Source organism: Peromyscus eremicus, chromosome 2, assembly GCF_949786415.1.
Source record: "Peromyscus eremicus chromosome 2, PerEre_H2_v1, whole genome shotgun sequence".
Taxonomy (NCBI): Eukaryota; Metazoa; Chordata; class Mammalia; order Rodentia; family Cricetidae; genus Peromyscus; species Peromyscus eremicus.
In genome coordinates, this window is record NC_081417.1 from 152912662 (window position 1) to 152925354 (window position 12693).

Sequence of the window (12693 nt, forward strand, 5' to 3'; positions counted from 1 at the left end):
CTATTGATTTTGGGGAACCGGACCGTGGAGAACGGTGCTGCTGGTGATGGGGAGAAGGGGCCACTCAGTCTGACTCCAGAAGGGCCTTTGGGAGATGGATGTGTGAAGAGCCTGCTTTGAACAGCGCTTCACACAGTAAAGGGTGGTCCACACCCCTCCTCAGCCCCCAACTTCTAGCCTCGCTCACCCCAAACTGCAGAGTCTGGGTGGGATGGAATGGAAAGCTAAGGGCCACCGGGACGAGTAACCTTTATGGTTCTAGCCATTTTCCTTAACAACTGGCCACCATTTTCCTTAACAACTGGACCACCAGGCTCCCACTCTTGGTGGCCATGCAGGAAACAGGAAGGCCCAGGGATTTCTCCTGGGCCTTCGTCCTCCAGGCAGTGGAGCAGACTGGAAGCAGCCGGGGCAGACATGGTTCTCGTTCTGTGCGGGGTGTGTTGGGCACAGTGGACAATGAAGATGTCACAGAAGAAGAGCCCTCCCCGCCCCCATCTCACGCTTAGAGAGGGCCAGTGACAAGTCTCAGCAATATAACGTCAATTTTATTTTTAAAAAAACAAAGCCCAATCCATCTGCCCCGTCTCCAGAGGGATCTAGCAAAGACCTCAGGAAGGGCCAGCTCCAGCCAAGCAGGGCTCAGTCAGGTGTCAAAGTAGCCACCAGGCCCATGGGCTCTGCTCTCTCAGCCCCTTTCCTTTGCTCCTGGCAAGAGGAGTCACCTGAACCTTGGCTCCTACAAACTCTGCTGCATCTGAGGGAGAGGAGAGGCAGGGCTGTGGACATGCAGGGCCTCCTGGCAGCCATAGAGGGCTGCTGTCTGGGCCCAGGCTGTGTGAGACAGGCCGCTGGGCATGGGCGGATGCGTGAGAAGGAGGCATGCACAGACACCTAATGTTCCCGTTTCCCTGTGCGGTGAGGACAGTGTTCAAAAACGAACAAGGGTGGCCGGGCACTCACGACCCCCAGGGGGCCCTGACCATCTGCCCAGGTCCCTGGCCCAGGAAAGGAAGATGGTATGCTCGCCCTCCTGGTCTCTTTGCTCCCCCTTAAACGGATGCTTTTATTCTCATGGCCACCCTGAGCAGGTGGTGAGGACTAAGATGTCTACAGAGCCCACAGGGCTCAGACCTTCTGCCCCAGTGACCTCTAGTCACTCCCAGTTGGGCAGGATGCCCAGAGCGCTAGGCACCCACTCTGATCCCTGTCTCGAGCCACACTAGGAGTGGGCCGTAGAGGCCCGTGGACACGTGGCTCCGAAACAGCATGGTGGCACACCACGGTGTTCATGCTGGTCAGCCTGCCTCCTTCTAGCCTGCCTGCAGTGCTGCCCAGCCACGCCTCAGCACCAGGGGTCCCGGGAGGCTCTGCCTCGGCAGAGACTGTCACTCCGCTGCCAGGCGCTGTGGATCAGGCTCAGGGCGTCTTCGAATTTCTGCTTGATGGAAGCTTCGTGGATCGCCTTGTGAGGGAGGTCTACCTGTGGCAGACAAGCAGGGAGCATAAAAGCTGCTGGGGGCTTTCCCAGGAGCCATGGAAGAGCTCGGGGCCCTGCACACCCCGTTGGGAGCATCGTCCATGTTGTGAGTTTCCCTTCTGCTCCTCATACAGACCCCAAACTCTCAGGTCTAGCTGGAATTCACTGGGCATGTATCTGTCTTTGACTGTTCTCCACCTCAGGCTCAGTTTAGAGCTCTCCCAGAACCACAGCAGGTAGGGAGCGCATGCGCAGAATAGTCCCTCTCCCCAGGTATGGTGGCAGAGCATGCCTTTCATCCCAGGAGCCAGAGGCAGGGGTTCCCTGTGAATTCCAGGCTAGCCAGAGTTGTATAATAAGACCTTGTCTCAAAAACAAACAAACAAACCAAAAACCAAAAAAACCCAACAACAACAAAACAAAAACCAAAAGCTACTACCTCTCGGGGCTCTGGGAAAGAGGAGGTCCTGTCTTGCTTGTGTCTTGCCAGGCCTAGCACGAGCCCCCCAGCTCCTGGTGGCATTTGTAGCCTTTGACAGACTAGCCGACCCTGGGACTTGTCCCTCTGGTTCTAAGTCTCTGGGTCTGTCTCAGGGTTGTTTGCAAATTGCTGCCCCTAGCACCCTGTGGGTGAGGCCAGGCCCCAAGAACGGCTAGGTACCTGGTAGATGGCTTTCCAGCCAGAGCTCAGGGCAGTCAGAAACCGGTCCAGTTCGGAAGTGCAACTCAGATAGATGACCCAGGGTTGAAGCAGCTGTGGGCTGTCCTGGGAGAATTCCTAGGGACAGCAGGTCCCTGGTAAGTATGCACAGATTTCCTCGGGCAGGGTCTGCGCCCTCATTCCCACCCAGCTCACCAGGACACAGTACTCCTTGCCCAGCTCTGTGGAGATGGCACTGATGTCAGCCAGCCTGGCCGTGCCCAGAGAGCGAAAGAAGCTGGTTTGGCAATCCTCGTGGCATGTGAAGAGGCGGTCCTCGGTGATTACCAGGCAGCAAGGGATACAGGGGCTGGGAGCCACCCCCTGGGGTATGACCTGGATATGGGCAGAAAGTGGGAGAGGCAAGCTGTTTCTCCCATTAGACTGTCTACCTTAGCAGTGTAGGGAGGGGAGGGGGAACGGTCCAAGTACAAAGTGCCCTGAATGTGCGTTCATTCCTGGGCTGTCCCCTAGGGTCTACCATCTTGGCCCTCCCAGGCTTCTCTGTGACTGGTGTGTTTGGGGGTTGGACCCTGGAGATCCGGACGGGCCAGGCTGGGCAGATGGCGGAAGCGGGGGCACTTACTCCTTTGGACACGGCCTGGCAGAGATGCTGCATCCAGTCAGCCATCTCAGCCTCGCTGTCAGCACTTAGCTCCAGGCAGGGCCGGTCAGCCAGAATGACCTGGAAGGCGTGGGGCCGATCTGTGGTGTTGGATCTCCGGCAGCCACCGCACTGCTCCCCCCTGGGCCAGAGGAGGAGGGTGAAACGGGAGTGAGTGGCTGGAGTGGGAGCGCCTGGGGTTGGCTGAGGTGTGCGGACACTGGGCCTCGCGCTCGGGCTCTAGGTACATTTACAGACGCTTGGCAACCTCTCATTTCTGTGTAACAGTTTTTTTGTTGTTTTATTTCTTTTGAGACAGGGTCTCATGTAGCCCAGGCTGGCCCGGAACTTGTTATGTAGCAGAGGATGGCCCGGAACTCCTGAGCCTCCTGCCTCTACTCTCCACATGGGATTAGAAGGTTGCACGACAATCTGTATCTCCAGAATGGCCAAGATCCCCGGGGGCACCCAAACATAGGTAGGTGAGAGGTCACAAAGCCACTCACTGCTCCTGCTCAGAACCAGTGCCCACTGACCCACTTCCTCTGCAGTCTGCCTCTCACTGGGTGGGGACTTGCTGGGAAGGGGCTCCCTTCTTTTGCCAGAGGGTGCCTCCTCATTCACCCTGCCTCCATGGCTCCTTACAGCTTGCAAACTCCAAGATGCTGGCCGGGGGTTGCTGGATAAGGTGCGGTGAGGGACAGACGGTCAGCAGTTCCTGGCCTCAGACTCAGCTAGAGCTGACCTCCAAGCAGGACACCTAGCCATGACACCTACCTGCCTAGTACCCTCTTCCTGGGACACTTACCCCATGTTCACCGACAGCAGGGGGATGACGTCAGTGCGGTCCGGATACTGGTAGAGGATCCCGTTGCTACAGGGTCACAATACAGTGAGGTGAGGCCTGGCTAAGAAGACCCCGGGGGGGGGGGGTCCCTCATAAACTGCCTGGGAACCAGGGACCTGCTTTCTATGGAGGGGGCAAGAAAGGAACCTGAGAGGGGCTGGGGAGAACACTGCCGCTTCCTGGGCACGGTTGAAGCTCTGTCACCAGGGCTGGCTCAGGCACCTGGGAATCCTGTGCCCTGAGAACTGACCGACCACCCAGCTCTGTGGGGAAGGGAGGCATCTGCCCTTGGGCCTCTCCTGCTAGGGACCTGACACACCCCCTGGGCCCACACCTCTGGGCTCCCACCTGAGCACCACGAAGCAGGTCTTCCAGTGTTCCTTGCCTAGATAGGAGGTGCCAGCCTTGTAGTGCAGCATGCCTTCTTTGGTGATGGTGCCTTCAGGGGGGGAGCAGTGGCAGGGGACAGGGCCCAGGGCCTCGTCCATGGGGTCCTCCCAGTGCACAAGCCCATAGAAATGCACAGTCACAGTGGATGGCTGGGGTTCAGACAACAGACGAGCAGTTAAGGCCTCGGCGGAGCCTCGGCTCACCCACGACCCAGCCCCAGGAGCCGTGACAAGGTAACCTCAGGCCACAGACAAGTGGGCAAGAGGACAGGGTCCAGAGGAGGAAAGTCCTTCCCACGAGGTGACTGAGGAACATGAGGGGCGCCATTTGTACCGTTTAGCCTTAATCCAAGGCACGCCACTGTTGGTGCGCCACCCCAGCCACTGACCTCACATTTGGATTCCTGGGCGACAAATTTAGCCAGTGCCAACTTCTCCATGGTGGCATCAGTCAGGATGCTCGGGTAGGGTGGTTCCCGGCAGCCTTTGATCATGGCTGACCTCAGAGACGCCAAGAAGAGCCTGGGCAGGGGTTGCGGTTTGCAGTCAGAGGCCTGGGGATAGGCCCTCCGTGGACAGGGCTCTGTCCTGAGCGCTCTGGGCCCAGCGGGCTAACAGAAACTAGGGCTGAGGATGCTGCGATCAGGGCAGCAGTGGGCGATGATGAGGTCAGAGCCCTGCATCACTGGACGGTGCCCAGAAAAGGCCTGACCATTCCTAGTGTCCAAAGGGCCTTGGATTCTCAAAGTGTTGGCCAGTAGGACTTGACTATTCCAATCAGTACAGATATGACCTCGTCACGTGTAATTCTCATGTCTATAGTCCTGGGGCATACCCAGGACAACAGTCTGGCTCTTGGGTCTCACCCGCTCATTGGACCTCACACCAGCTCCTTTCCTCTCCACGAGTCCTGAGGGGCTGAGGTCACCTGGGCTGACGTGAGTCAGTTGGTCAGTGACTGTCCACTTCCCTGCCTCTCTGAGCAGACCACAGGCTCTTAGGGGAAGAGATGGGTGTCTGCTTCTCCCCCCAGCCAGGGCCATGCCCATGGAAGTCGCTGATTCTCCTGTCCTACTGAGGGGTGGGGGCTGACACTCACTCAGCCAGGGCCACGTCAGCCGTATCCAGCAGAAGCTGCTTCCTGCGGTTGGTGCACACCAGCCTGACAGTCTGTTGGTCGAGGCCAACCTGCCAGAAACCACACAGGGCTTGGCCACTGCCCAGCACAAGGGGCATCATGGCCAGATTGAGGGTTGACTGGGATCCAGAAGGGAGGAACCACACATTTGGGGTCTGATCAAGATCTGGGGTCTGGCAGGAGTGAGGGAAGCTGGTCAGAGACCTGGTGCAGGAAGAGGCGTCTCTGCACTTGACTCCTGTCTCCAGCATGTGCACAGAGGCCTCTGTGGATGGCAGTGCCCATACCCAGGATGGACCTTGCTCTGCAGCTCTAAGCATGGGTGGCCTGAGAAGCCTCGTACCTAGGAGGGTACACCAACCACAGAGCCTGCACTCACCGACACATAGTCAAGTTCATTGTAAGAAACGGCCTCTTCCACCAGGTATGGCTTCTCTGTGGCCCCTGAGAGAGGAGACCACAAGACCTATTACCCTGGCTGGCCTTTTTCCCCTCCCGCAGCCTCATTTTCTAAGACCCAGCCCCCTTACGGAGAAGACCCCCTCCTTACCCTGCAACGTGAAGTGACAGTGTAGCAGACAGACAGACAGGGTGCTCAGCCCAGCTAGCAACACCTCCCGTGGGACACCTTGTCATTAGTGCGTGCTTTAGTGGGAGTGGGGGAGGGCTGGGGGAGGGGAGCTCAAGCCCACCCACTCTGGCCTGGGGCGGCAGGCACCTTTCCGAAGCAGGTAGACGTAGCAGTCCGTGAGCAGCACATACAGGAGCTGCAGGTTACCCTCCATGTGCCCGGTGCTCATCCGGATCATCTAGGAGCCGAAGCAAACGGGCGTCAGCTTGAGCTCCCGCTCTGCCGGACCTGCACGCACACTCAACAGTGTGGCTGTCCCGGCCCGCCTCCGCTGTACTGCTTGATCGTTCCCCAGTTCGGGGACTTACTTTGAACAACTGCTCTTCGTTTTCTCTAAAGACATGGATCATCAGCAGGAGTAAGTGATTGTTGTCTACTCTGTGACAGGGACAAGGGTAGGGAGGAGCAGGGGTCAGGCAGGAGGTGACCTGCCTTTCCACCTCCCATCCCTGCTGGACTGGCAGATCCTGCAGCAGGTGTAGACAGCCCTCACCTGAACTCTGAGGGGTGTGTCATCTCCGAAGGGCTCCCCTGGCCCTCGTCTACCCCGGAGTCCTCAGCGCTGCTCAGACACGGACTGGGCTGGTCTCGCTTGAGCTTGCAAAGGGCTTCCTGGGTTCCAAGTTCAGGCTGGGACACAGGTTCAGGCACAGGCTCCTCGCTGACCGGTGGCACCTGGGTGTCCTGCTCCTGAGGCTCCGGCTCCTGAGGCTCCCCTTGCATGTCCTCTAGGGGCTGAGATGCCTGCCCTTCTCCTCTTCCTCCCTCTTCTTGGAGAGCAGTCTCAGGGCGACCAGGAACATGCAGCGGTTGGCTAGGCCCTGCAGGGTCATGGTGGCCGCCACCTGGTGCAACAGTACTTGGACTCTCGACCGTAAAGCGGTAGAAGTCCATTGGGGCTGGAAGCCCCTCACTAAAGTCGCAAAATGGTGGTTTCTCCGGGGCCTCCCCGGGAGAGCCGGTCCGAAAGGACTGATCTGGGGGATCAGTGTGGGAGGACCATGTGCTGGGGTCCAGCTGTCCATGGAGCTTGTCAATGACCTTGCTCAGGGGCTGTCCCAGGCACTCCATGGAGGTGTCCTTCATCTCGGGGATCAGCAAGCCCATCTGGCTGAGCTCTGAGGGTTCACTGCTCTCAGCTGCACTACTGGACCCTTCCCCTTGCTCCTGCGGGGAGGTAAGTGTAGTATCTGGCAAGTCCTGCCCCAGGCTGGGCGTGCCCACAAGTCCGTCACCATCCCCCTGCCTAGGACATTTCTGGTGGCTAGAGGTGGGGTGCGGCGCGCTTGCCTCCTCGTCCAATTTGGTCTTTTTCTTCTTACCAATTTTCTTCTTCTTGGTGACCCTGCGATGGCAGTGACAGGGAGGGAGTTAATGCTTTAGTACCCGCTGGGCACAGGCTGGGTCAGAGAGGCAGTCCAGAGGGTATGTGTCCTGGGCAGTACAAGGTGAGAGACCTAAGGTGTCCTGCTGCTGGCAGAGATGGGTGGAAGGGACAGCCAAGAGAGGCATGCATGGCTCCCGAGCAGGCCTACAAACTCTAGCTGATGGGACTGAGGGAGCAGCCAGGCCTGTGGTGCAAACTTGCGGTCCCAGCACTTGCGATGCGGAGGCAGGAGGATTGTAAGTACAAGGGCAGCCTAGGCTCCACAGCTAGACCCATCTCAAAAAAAAAAAGAGGAAAAAAATAATCTGAGCTGGGCGGTGGTGGCGCACGCCTTTAATCCCAGCACTCGGGAGGCAGAGCCAGGTAAGGATCTCTGTGAGTTTGAGGCCAGCCTGGTCTACAGAGTGAGATTCAGGACAGGCACCAAAACTACACAGAGAAACCCTGTCTCAAAAAACAAAACAAAGCCGGGCGGTGGTGGCGCACGCCTTTAATCCCAGCACTCGGGAGGCAGAGCCAGGCGGATCTCTGTGAGTTCGAGGCCAGCCTGGTCTCCAAAGAAAGTTCCAGGAAAGGCGCAAAGCTACACAGAGAAACCCTGTCTCAAAAAAAAACCAAAAAAAAAAAAAAAAAAACCAAAAAAAAAAAAAAAAAACCAAAAAAACAAAAAAAACAAAAAAAAAAAACAAAAACAAACAAACAAAAACAAAAAACAAAAAAATCTGAGCTAGGGGCTGGAGAGATGGCTCAGCAGTTCTTCCAGGGGTCCTGAGTTCAATTCCCAGCAACCACATGGTGACTCACAACCATCTGTAATGAGATCTGGTGCCCTCTTCTGGCCTGCAGGGACACGTGCAGACATTATACATTATACATTATAAATAAACATTAAAAAAAAAAAAATCTGAGCTAAACCAGGCCTGGTAGCACAAACTTTTAATCCCAGCACTCGGCAGGCAGAGGCAGGAGGTCATTTGAGTCAAGCCTAGACTACATATTGAGTTCCAGGCTAACCAGGGCTACATAGTGAGACCTTGTCTCAGAAAACAAAACAAAAACCAAAACCAAACCAAACAACAACAAAAAAAATCAAAAGCAAAACAAATCTAACTGAGCTAGTTACGATTGTCAGGAAACAAACTTGGGCCACGGTTAGTTGGACCAACGACTCTCTACTCAGTGCTCCTCTTAGGAAATCAACAACAGATTTTTTCTATTAGGTATCATTGGGAATAAATGATATGCCCCCAAATGCCTCAGAGTTTCTGCGTTTGTCGTCTTGGCCCTACTCTTCGGTTCTAAGATGGCTGGGATGGGCCCGGCTAAGACATTTCAGGGCTAAGTCTCTAAAGCTCCTGTGAACTTTAACCAACATGAAAAAGTCTGTGTGAGCAGGTGTGTGTGTGTGAGAGAGAGAGAATGTGTGTGTGTCTCCCAAGCCCAGACCCTAGAGGGTAATGCTCCTGTCTCAGGCCAACAGATACGATGGGATATGGGGCTTCTTTCCTCATCTGGTGTGGAGAGTTCTCAGAGCAGGGCCCAAGGGAGGTCAGGGAGCTGAGATGGCTCTAGCCACGAGTCCCCCCCTCTCCCAGCACACCTCTGTCCATGTGTCAATGAGTCCCCCCCTCCCCCAGCACACCTCTGTCCATGTGTCAATGAGTCCCCCCCTCCCCCAGCACACCTCTGTCCATGTGTCAATGAGTCCCCCTTTCCCCAGCACACCTCTGTCCATGTGTCAAAAACATGACCCATGAAGTGGGCTCAGCTAGAACCCAAACTAGAGAGATCTCAGAATGTATGCTGACTCCCTGGCACCGCAAGGCTAGGGCAGGGGGATGGCAAGTTTGAGTCTAACCTGGGCTTCATGCACATATACTGAGGACCCTTCTCACAAAGCAAATACTGCTGGGAAGAGGTCTGACCTAAAGGTGGTTCCTGGCCCTGGATGGGCTAGACAAAATGCTCAGAAGCCAGCTATGGCTGCTGTCCAGGTCAGTCCCTCCAGGGCCTGGAACTTACTCCAAGATGGATGCTTGTGTCCCTCTCAATTCATGCATGGGAACCCTAACCCACGGTAATGGTACCAAAGGGGTGTTTCTGAGAGGTGCTAAGGTCATGGGACCGTGGCCCTTACAAAAACAGCCCGAGAGGTTTCTCCACTCTGACATGTGAACACACACAAGGTGGACTCGTGTAAACATGGAAAGGGTCCTCCTCTCAGGAACTGTGGGTGTGGTACCCTCACCTCAGCCTCCAAAATAAAGACCTGATGTGGCCTGGTGAGGTGGCGAATGTCTTTAATGCATGCTTTAATGCACCCAGGAGGCAGAGGCTGGAGGATCTCTGTGAGTCAAGGCCAGCCTGGTCTACAAAGGGAGTTCCAGGACAGCCAGGGCTTCATAGAGAGACCCTGTCTTAAACAAAAGAGGCCTGGCCAGGTGTAGTGGCACACACCTTTATTTCAAGCACTCAGGAGGCAGAGGCCAGAGGATCTGAGTTTGAGGCCAGCCTGGTCTACATAGTAAGTTCCAGAATGGCCAGGGCTGCACAGAGAAACCCTGTCTCAGACAAAAACAAAGTCTGCTCTTCTGCTGTTTGTCACCTGTCTCTGCCCTTGGTGACAGCAGCCTCCCTGGGACAGATCTTCTGATCCCTGTGGCCCAAAGAACTGTACAAGGTGTGAAGGGGCTGCTTCTTAAGTCTCAGTGATGTCCCCTGCCCTTGGGACAGTCCCCGTCTTCCCTGGACTACACGCTGAGCCCAGAGGTGGACACTGGGCACAAGGGGCTGACTCATCCACCTTCTCCCAGGCCCTTCCTTCCCTGCTGACCTGATGACTTCCAGCTCTGTACAGGCATCTGGCTGGTCTGGGGCTTGGGCCTCTTCCTTCTCCTGAGAGGTGGTGTGCACAGGGGTGGTGTCAGAAGATGACACAGCATCAGGCTGCTCCTCATTGAAGGGGTTATGGCGCTGGGTGGGGCTCTTGGTCGATGCCTTGCTACTGGTTAGGTCCGAGGCAGTGGAGCGGGGGCCGCTGATGGTATCTGTGAGGTCTCCATCTGCAAGGACAAGGAGACAGGACACAGACAGCCTGTCAGCCACCAACTGGGCCCCAGAGGATGCCTTATCTCAGGGGAGGTGGGCTAGTTCCTCCCAGGGAAGCCTGACCACGGTGGCCCTAGTTCAAGAGCAGAGGCCCCAACCCACAGGACATGCAATTAATGCTTTTGGAGCCAAATGATGGGGACACCCTCTTCTCTGTCACTGGGAGCCCTTAGTACTCACACTTAGCCAAGTTCAGTTAAGGGTCCACAATGTGAAACAGCTTCCAGCCTAAGCCCTGGGCAGGGTGACTGAGGCTTCCCAGGGTGGCTGGGACCCCAAGAGGAGACAGGTTGCATACCTCCTAGGATAACCTCAGAGCCCTCTGATGTAAGGATTGGGGGTGCCCAGAAGCCCCTCAACATCACTCCTGTGCAAAGTGATACCCAAAGTCCTCTGCAAGGCCCCTCCCCCACAGACAACAGGGAACATAGGAAGCAAGAAGAGCAGAAGAGAGAGACAAGGGAAATGAAAGCGTGGGCTGGGGAGCACTGGGAAGGGGGACACAGGACCCAGTACAACAGAGAACAGTGACAGATCAGGGACAAGAAGATGAGAGGCAGAGAGCAAGGGGTGTAAGGGGCTGCCCCCCAAGATACTTCGCAAACTCTTCAGAGGGTATTGACTTTTCTCCCCCAAATCCAACAGCACTCCTGGGGCTCTACAGAGCCAGGCACCCCTCTTAGGGTGAGCTGGAGGACGCTGCTGCCTTTCAGTGAGGAGCGGATCCAACTGGGCTCCTCCAAATCCCTGTCGTCTAAATCACTGGAATAGGCGGACGGGGAGCACCAGTGTGGTGAGTACAGGGGGCCATTTATCTGGCGGCAGATGGGAGCTACCCAGGCAGAGAGCTGGGACCTGGGACTGCCTGGGTGAGGGCTAATGGCCACTCATACTCTAGTAGTTGGCATGTGCACATCTTGCTGGCCATTAACCTCTGCAGAAGTGGGAGGAAGAACACGCTTCCCTAAGCACACCGGAAGGGTCTGCTGGCTGACACAGTACTTGGTTTCTCTTGTTTTAAGTGGCTGTCTTTTCTCATTTTTATCTTTTTGAGATGGGGGTCTCACTATGTAGCTCTGTCTGGCCTGGGGCAATCCGCAGTCCTCCTGCCTCAGGAAGGGTTAAAAGTTATTATGTCTCTGTCAGGAACATGCTAGGTATGCTCTTCCATTTTCCTGACTGGAGCCTAGCTCTCAGAAGGAAATTATGCTTTCAGACCCCACAGAGGGCTCCCACAGGGACAGAGGTTGCAACCTCTCTCTTCCCCTGAGCACCTGCAGCTGCTTGTGGAGGGGTCATGAGAGGTGAGTGAACAGACCTCAGGACATGGTAGGTGTTAAGCCTGGATGCCTAGCAATTTTATAAAGAAGCTTAAGACCATGGATCACCCTACCCAGCCCTGCTCAGGGCCCCAAATTTGGAGTTGCCTCTAAGTCCTTTCCTCCAAGCTCAAGGAGACAGTGGTGTCTTAGCTAGGTGAGCGGCCTCAGTGGGCCAGGGAATTCTTCAGTGCTGAGGAACTTCCAGAGTCACCTCTGCAATGAATATATAACCCTGCCTGAGCCTGGCCCAGCCTGCACAAGCTGGGCTATTAGCTCCTGGGCAAGATCTACAGGGCTGCGGAGGAAGGTCAGAGGTTATGGTCTGCCTGTCAAGTGACTAAAAAGTGTGTCAGGAAAGGGTTAGTGGTTAGAACCAGAGGGAAAAACCAACGCCGACATTATGCTTCAGAGGAGGCTGAGAGGAGAGAAGATGTTAAGGTGGAATTCCGGGTCTCACATTACCTGCACTCAAAGCCACCTTCTTGGCTGAGCAACACAATTTACCTCTCAGTGCTGGAGCCCGTGTCTCTCACAGCTAAGCTAGTTCACACTCACATCACATGGGAAACACCAGCTCTAGTCCACTGCTGAGAGGTCATCCTCGGGGGGAACCCCACCTCAGGCAAGAAAGGGGTGCCCGGGGCAGGAGCTCTTTGGGAAGGGAGTCTGAGACAGCCTCAGATTTAAGGAGCAAACATTTACTGCATCAAACAGAGAGCCTACTTGGAATCAGTACTGCCACCTGGGAGTTGCTGTGTGAATTTGTCCAAGCCTAGCTGTGGGGTCACAGGCAGAAAAAAATGCCCCCACAATGCTGATGTGCAGAACAGCATAAGAAGCTAAACTGCTTTAAAACTCCAAAGAGAATCTCCTTGTTGGAAGCTTTCACATTGACTTACTTATGGGGCAGGGCATACTTGTGTGTACATGGGGGTCAGAGGATGCTTGTGTGTACATGGGGGTCAGAGGATGCTGTGTGTACATAGGGGTCAGAGGATGATTGTGTGTACATAGGGGTCAGAGGGTGCTGTGTGTACACAGGGGTCAGAGGATGCTGTGTGTACACAGGGGTCAGAGGCTGCTGTGT

The 12693-nt window shown here is 55.7% G+C and overlaps 1 protein-coding gene across 3 annotated transcripts in view; it reads right to left on the reverse strand.

Annotated features, from left to right (window-relative positions):
- Positions 1-528: 528 nt before the first annotated feature.
- The window catches only part of Plekhm2 (pleckstrin homology and RUN domain containing M2), a 43379-nt gene continuing 31214 nt past the window's right edge, over positions 529-12693 (reverse strand). For all 3 annotated transcript variants that reach the window (XM_059255330.1, XM_059255328.1, XM_059255329.1), the window contains 13 exons: positions 10010-10238; positions 6283-7134; positions 6098-6167; positions 5877-5967; positions 5538-5602; positions 5120-5208; positions 4410-4542; positions 3980-4170; positions 3593-3658; positions 2767-2926; positions 2337-2516; positions 2142-2258; positions 529-1483 (listed from right to left, as the gene is read on the reverse strand). In XM_059255330.1, coding sequence (XP_059111313.1) covers positions 1346-1483; positions 2142-2258; positions 2337-2516; positions 2767-2926; positions 3593-3658; positions 3980-4170; positions 4410-4542; positions 5120-5208; positions 5538-5602; positions 5877-5967; positions 6098-6167; positions 6283-7134; positions 10010-10238 — 2381 coding nt within the window. In that variant the 3' untranslated portion in view covers positions 529-1345. The remainder of the gene's footprint in view (positions 1484-2141; positions 2259-2336; positions 2517-2766; positions 2927-3592; positions 3659-3979; positions 4171-4409; positions 4543-5119; positions 5209-5537; positions 5603-5876; positions 5968-6097; positions 6168-6282; positions 7135-10009; positions 10239-12693) is intronic.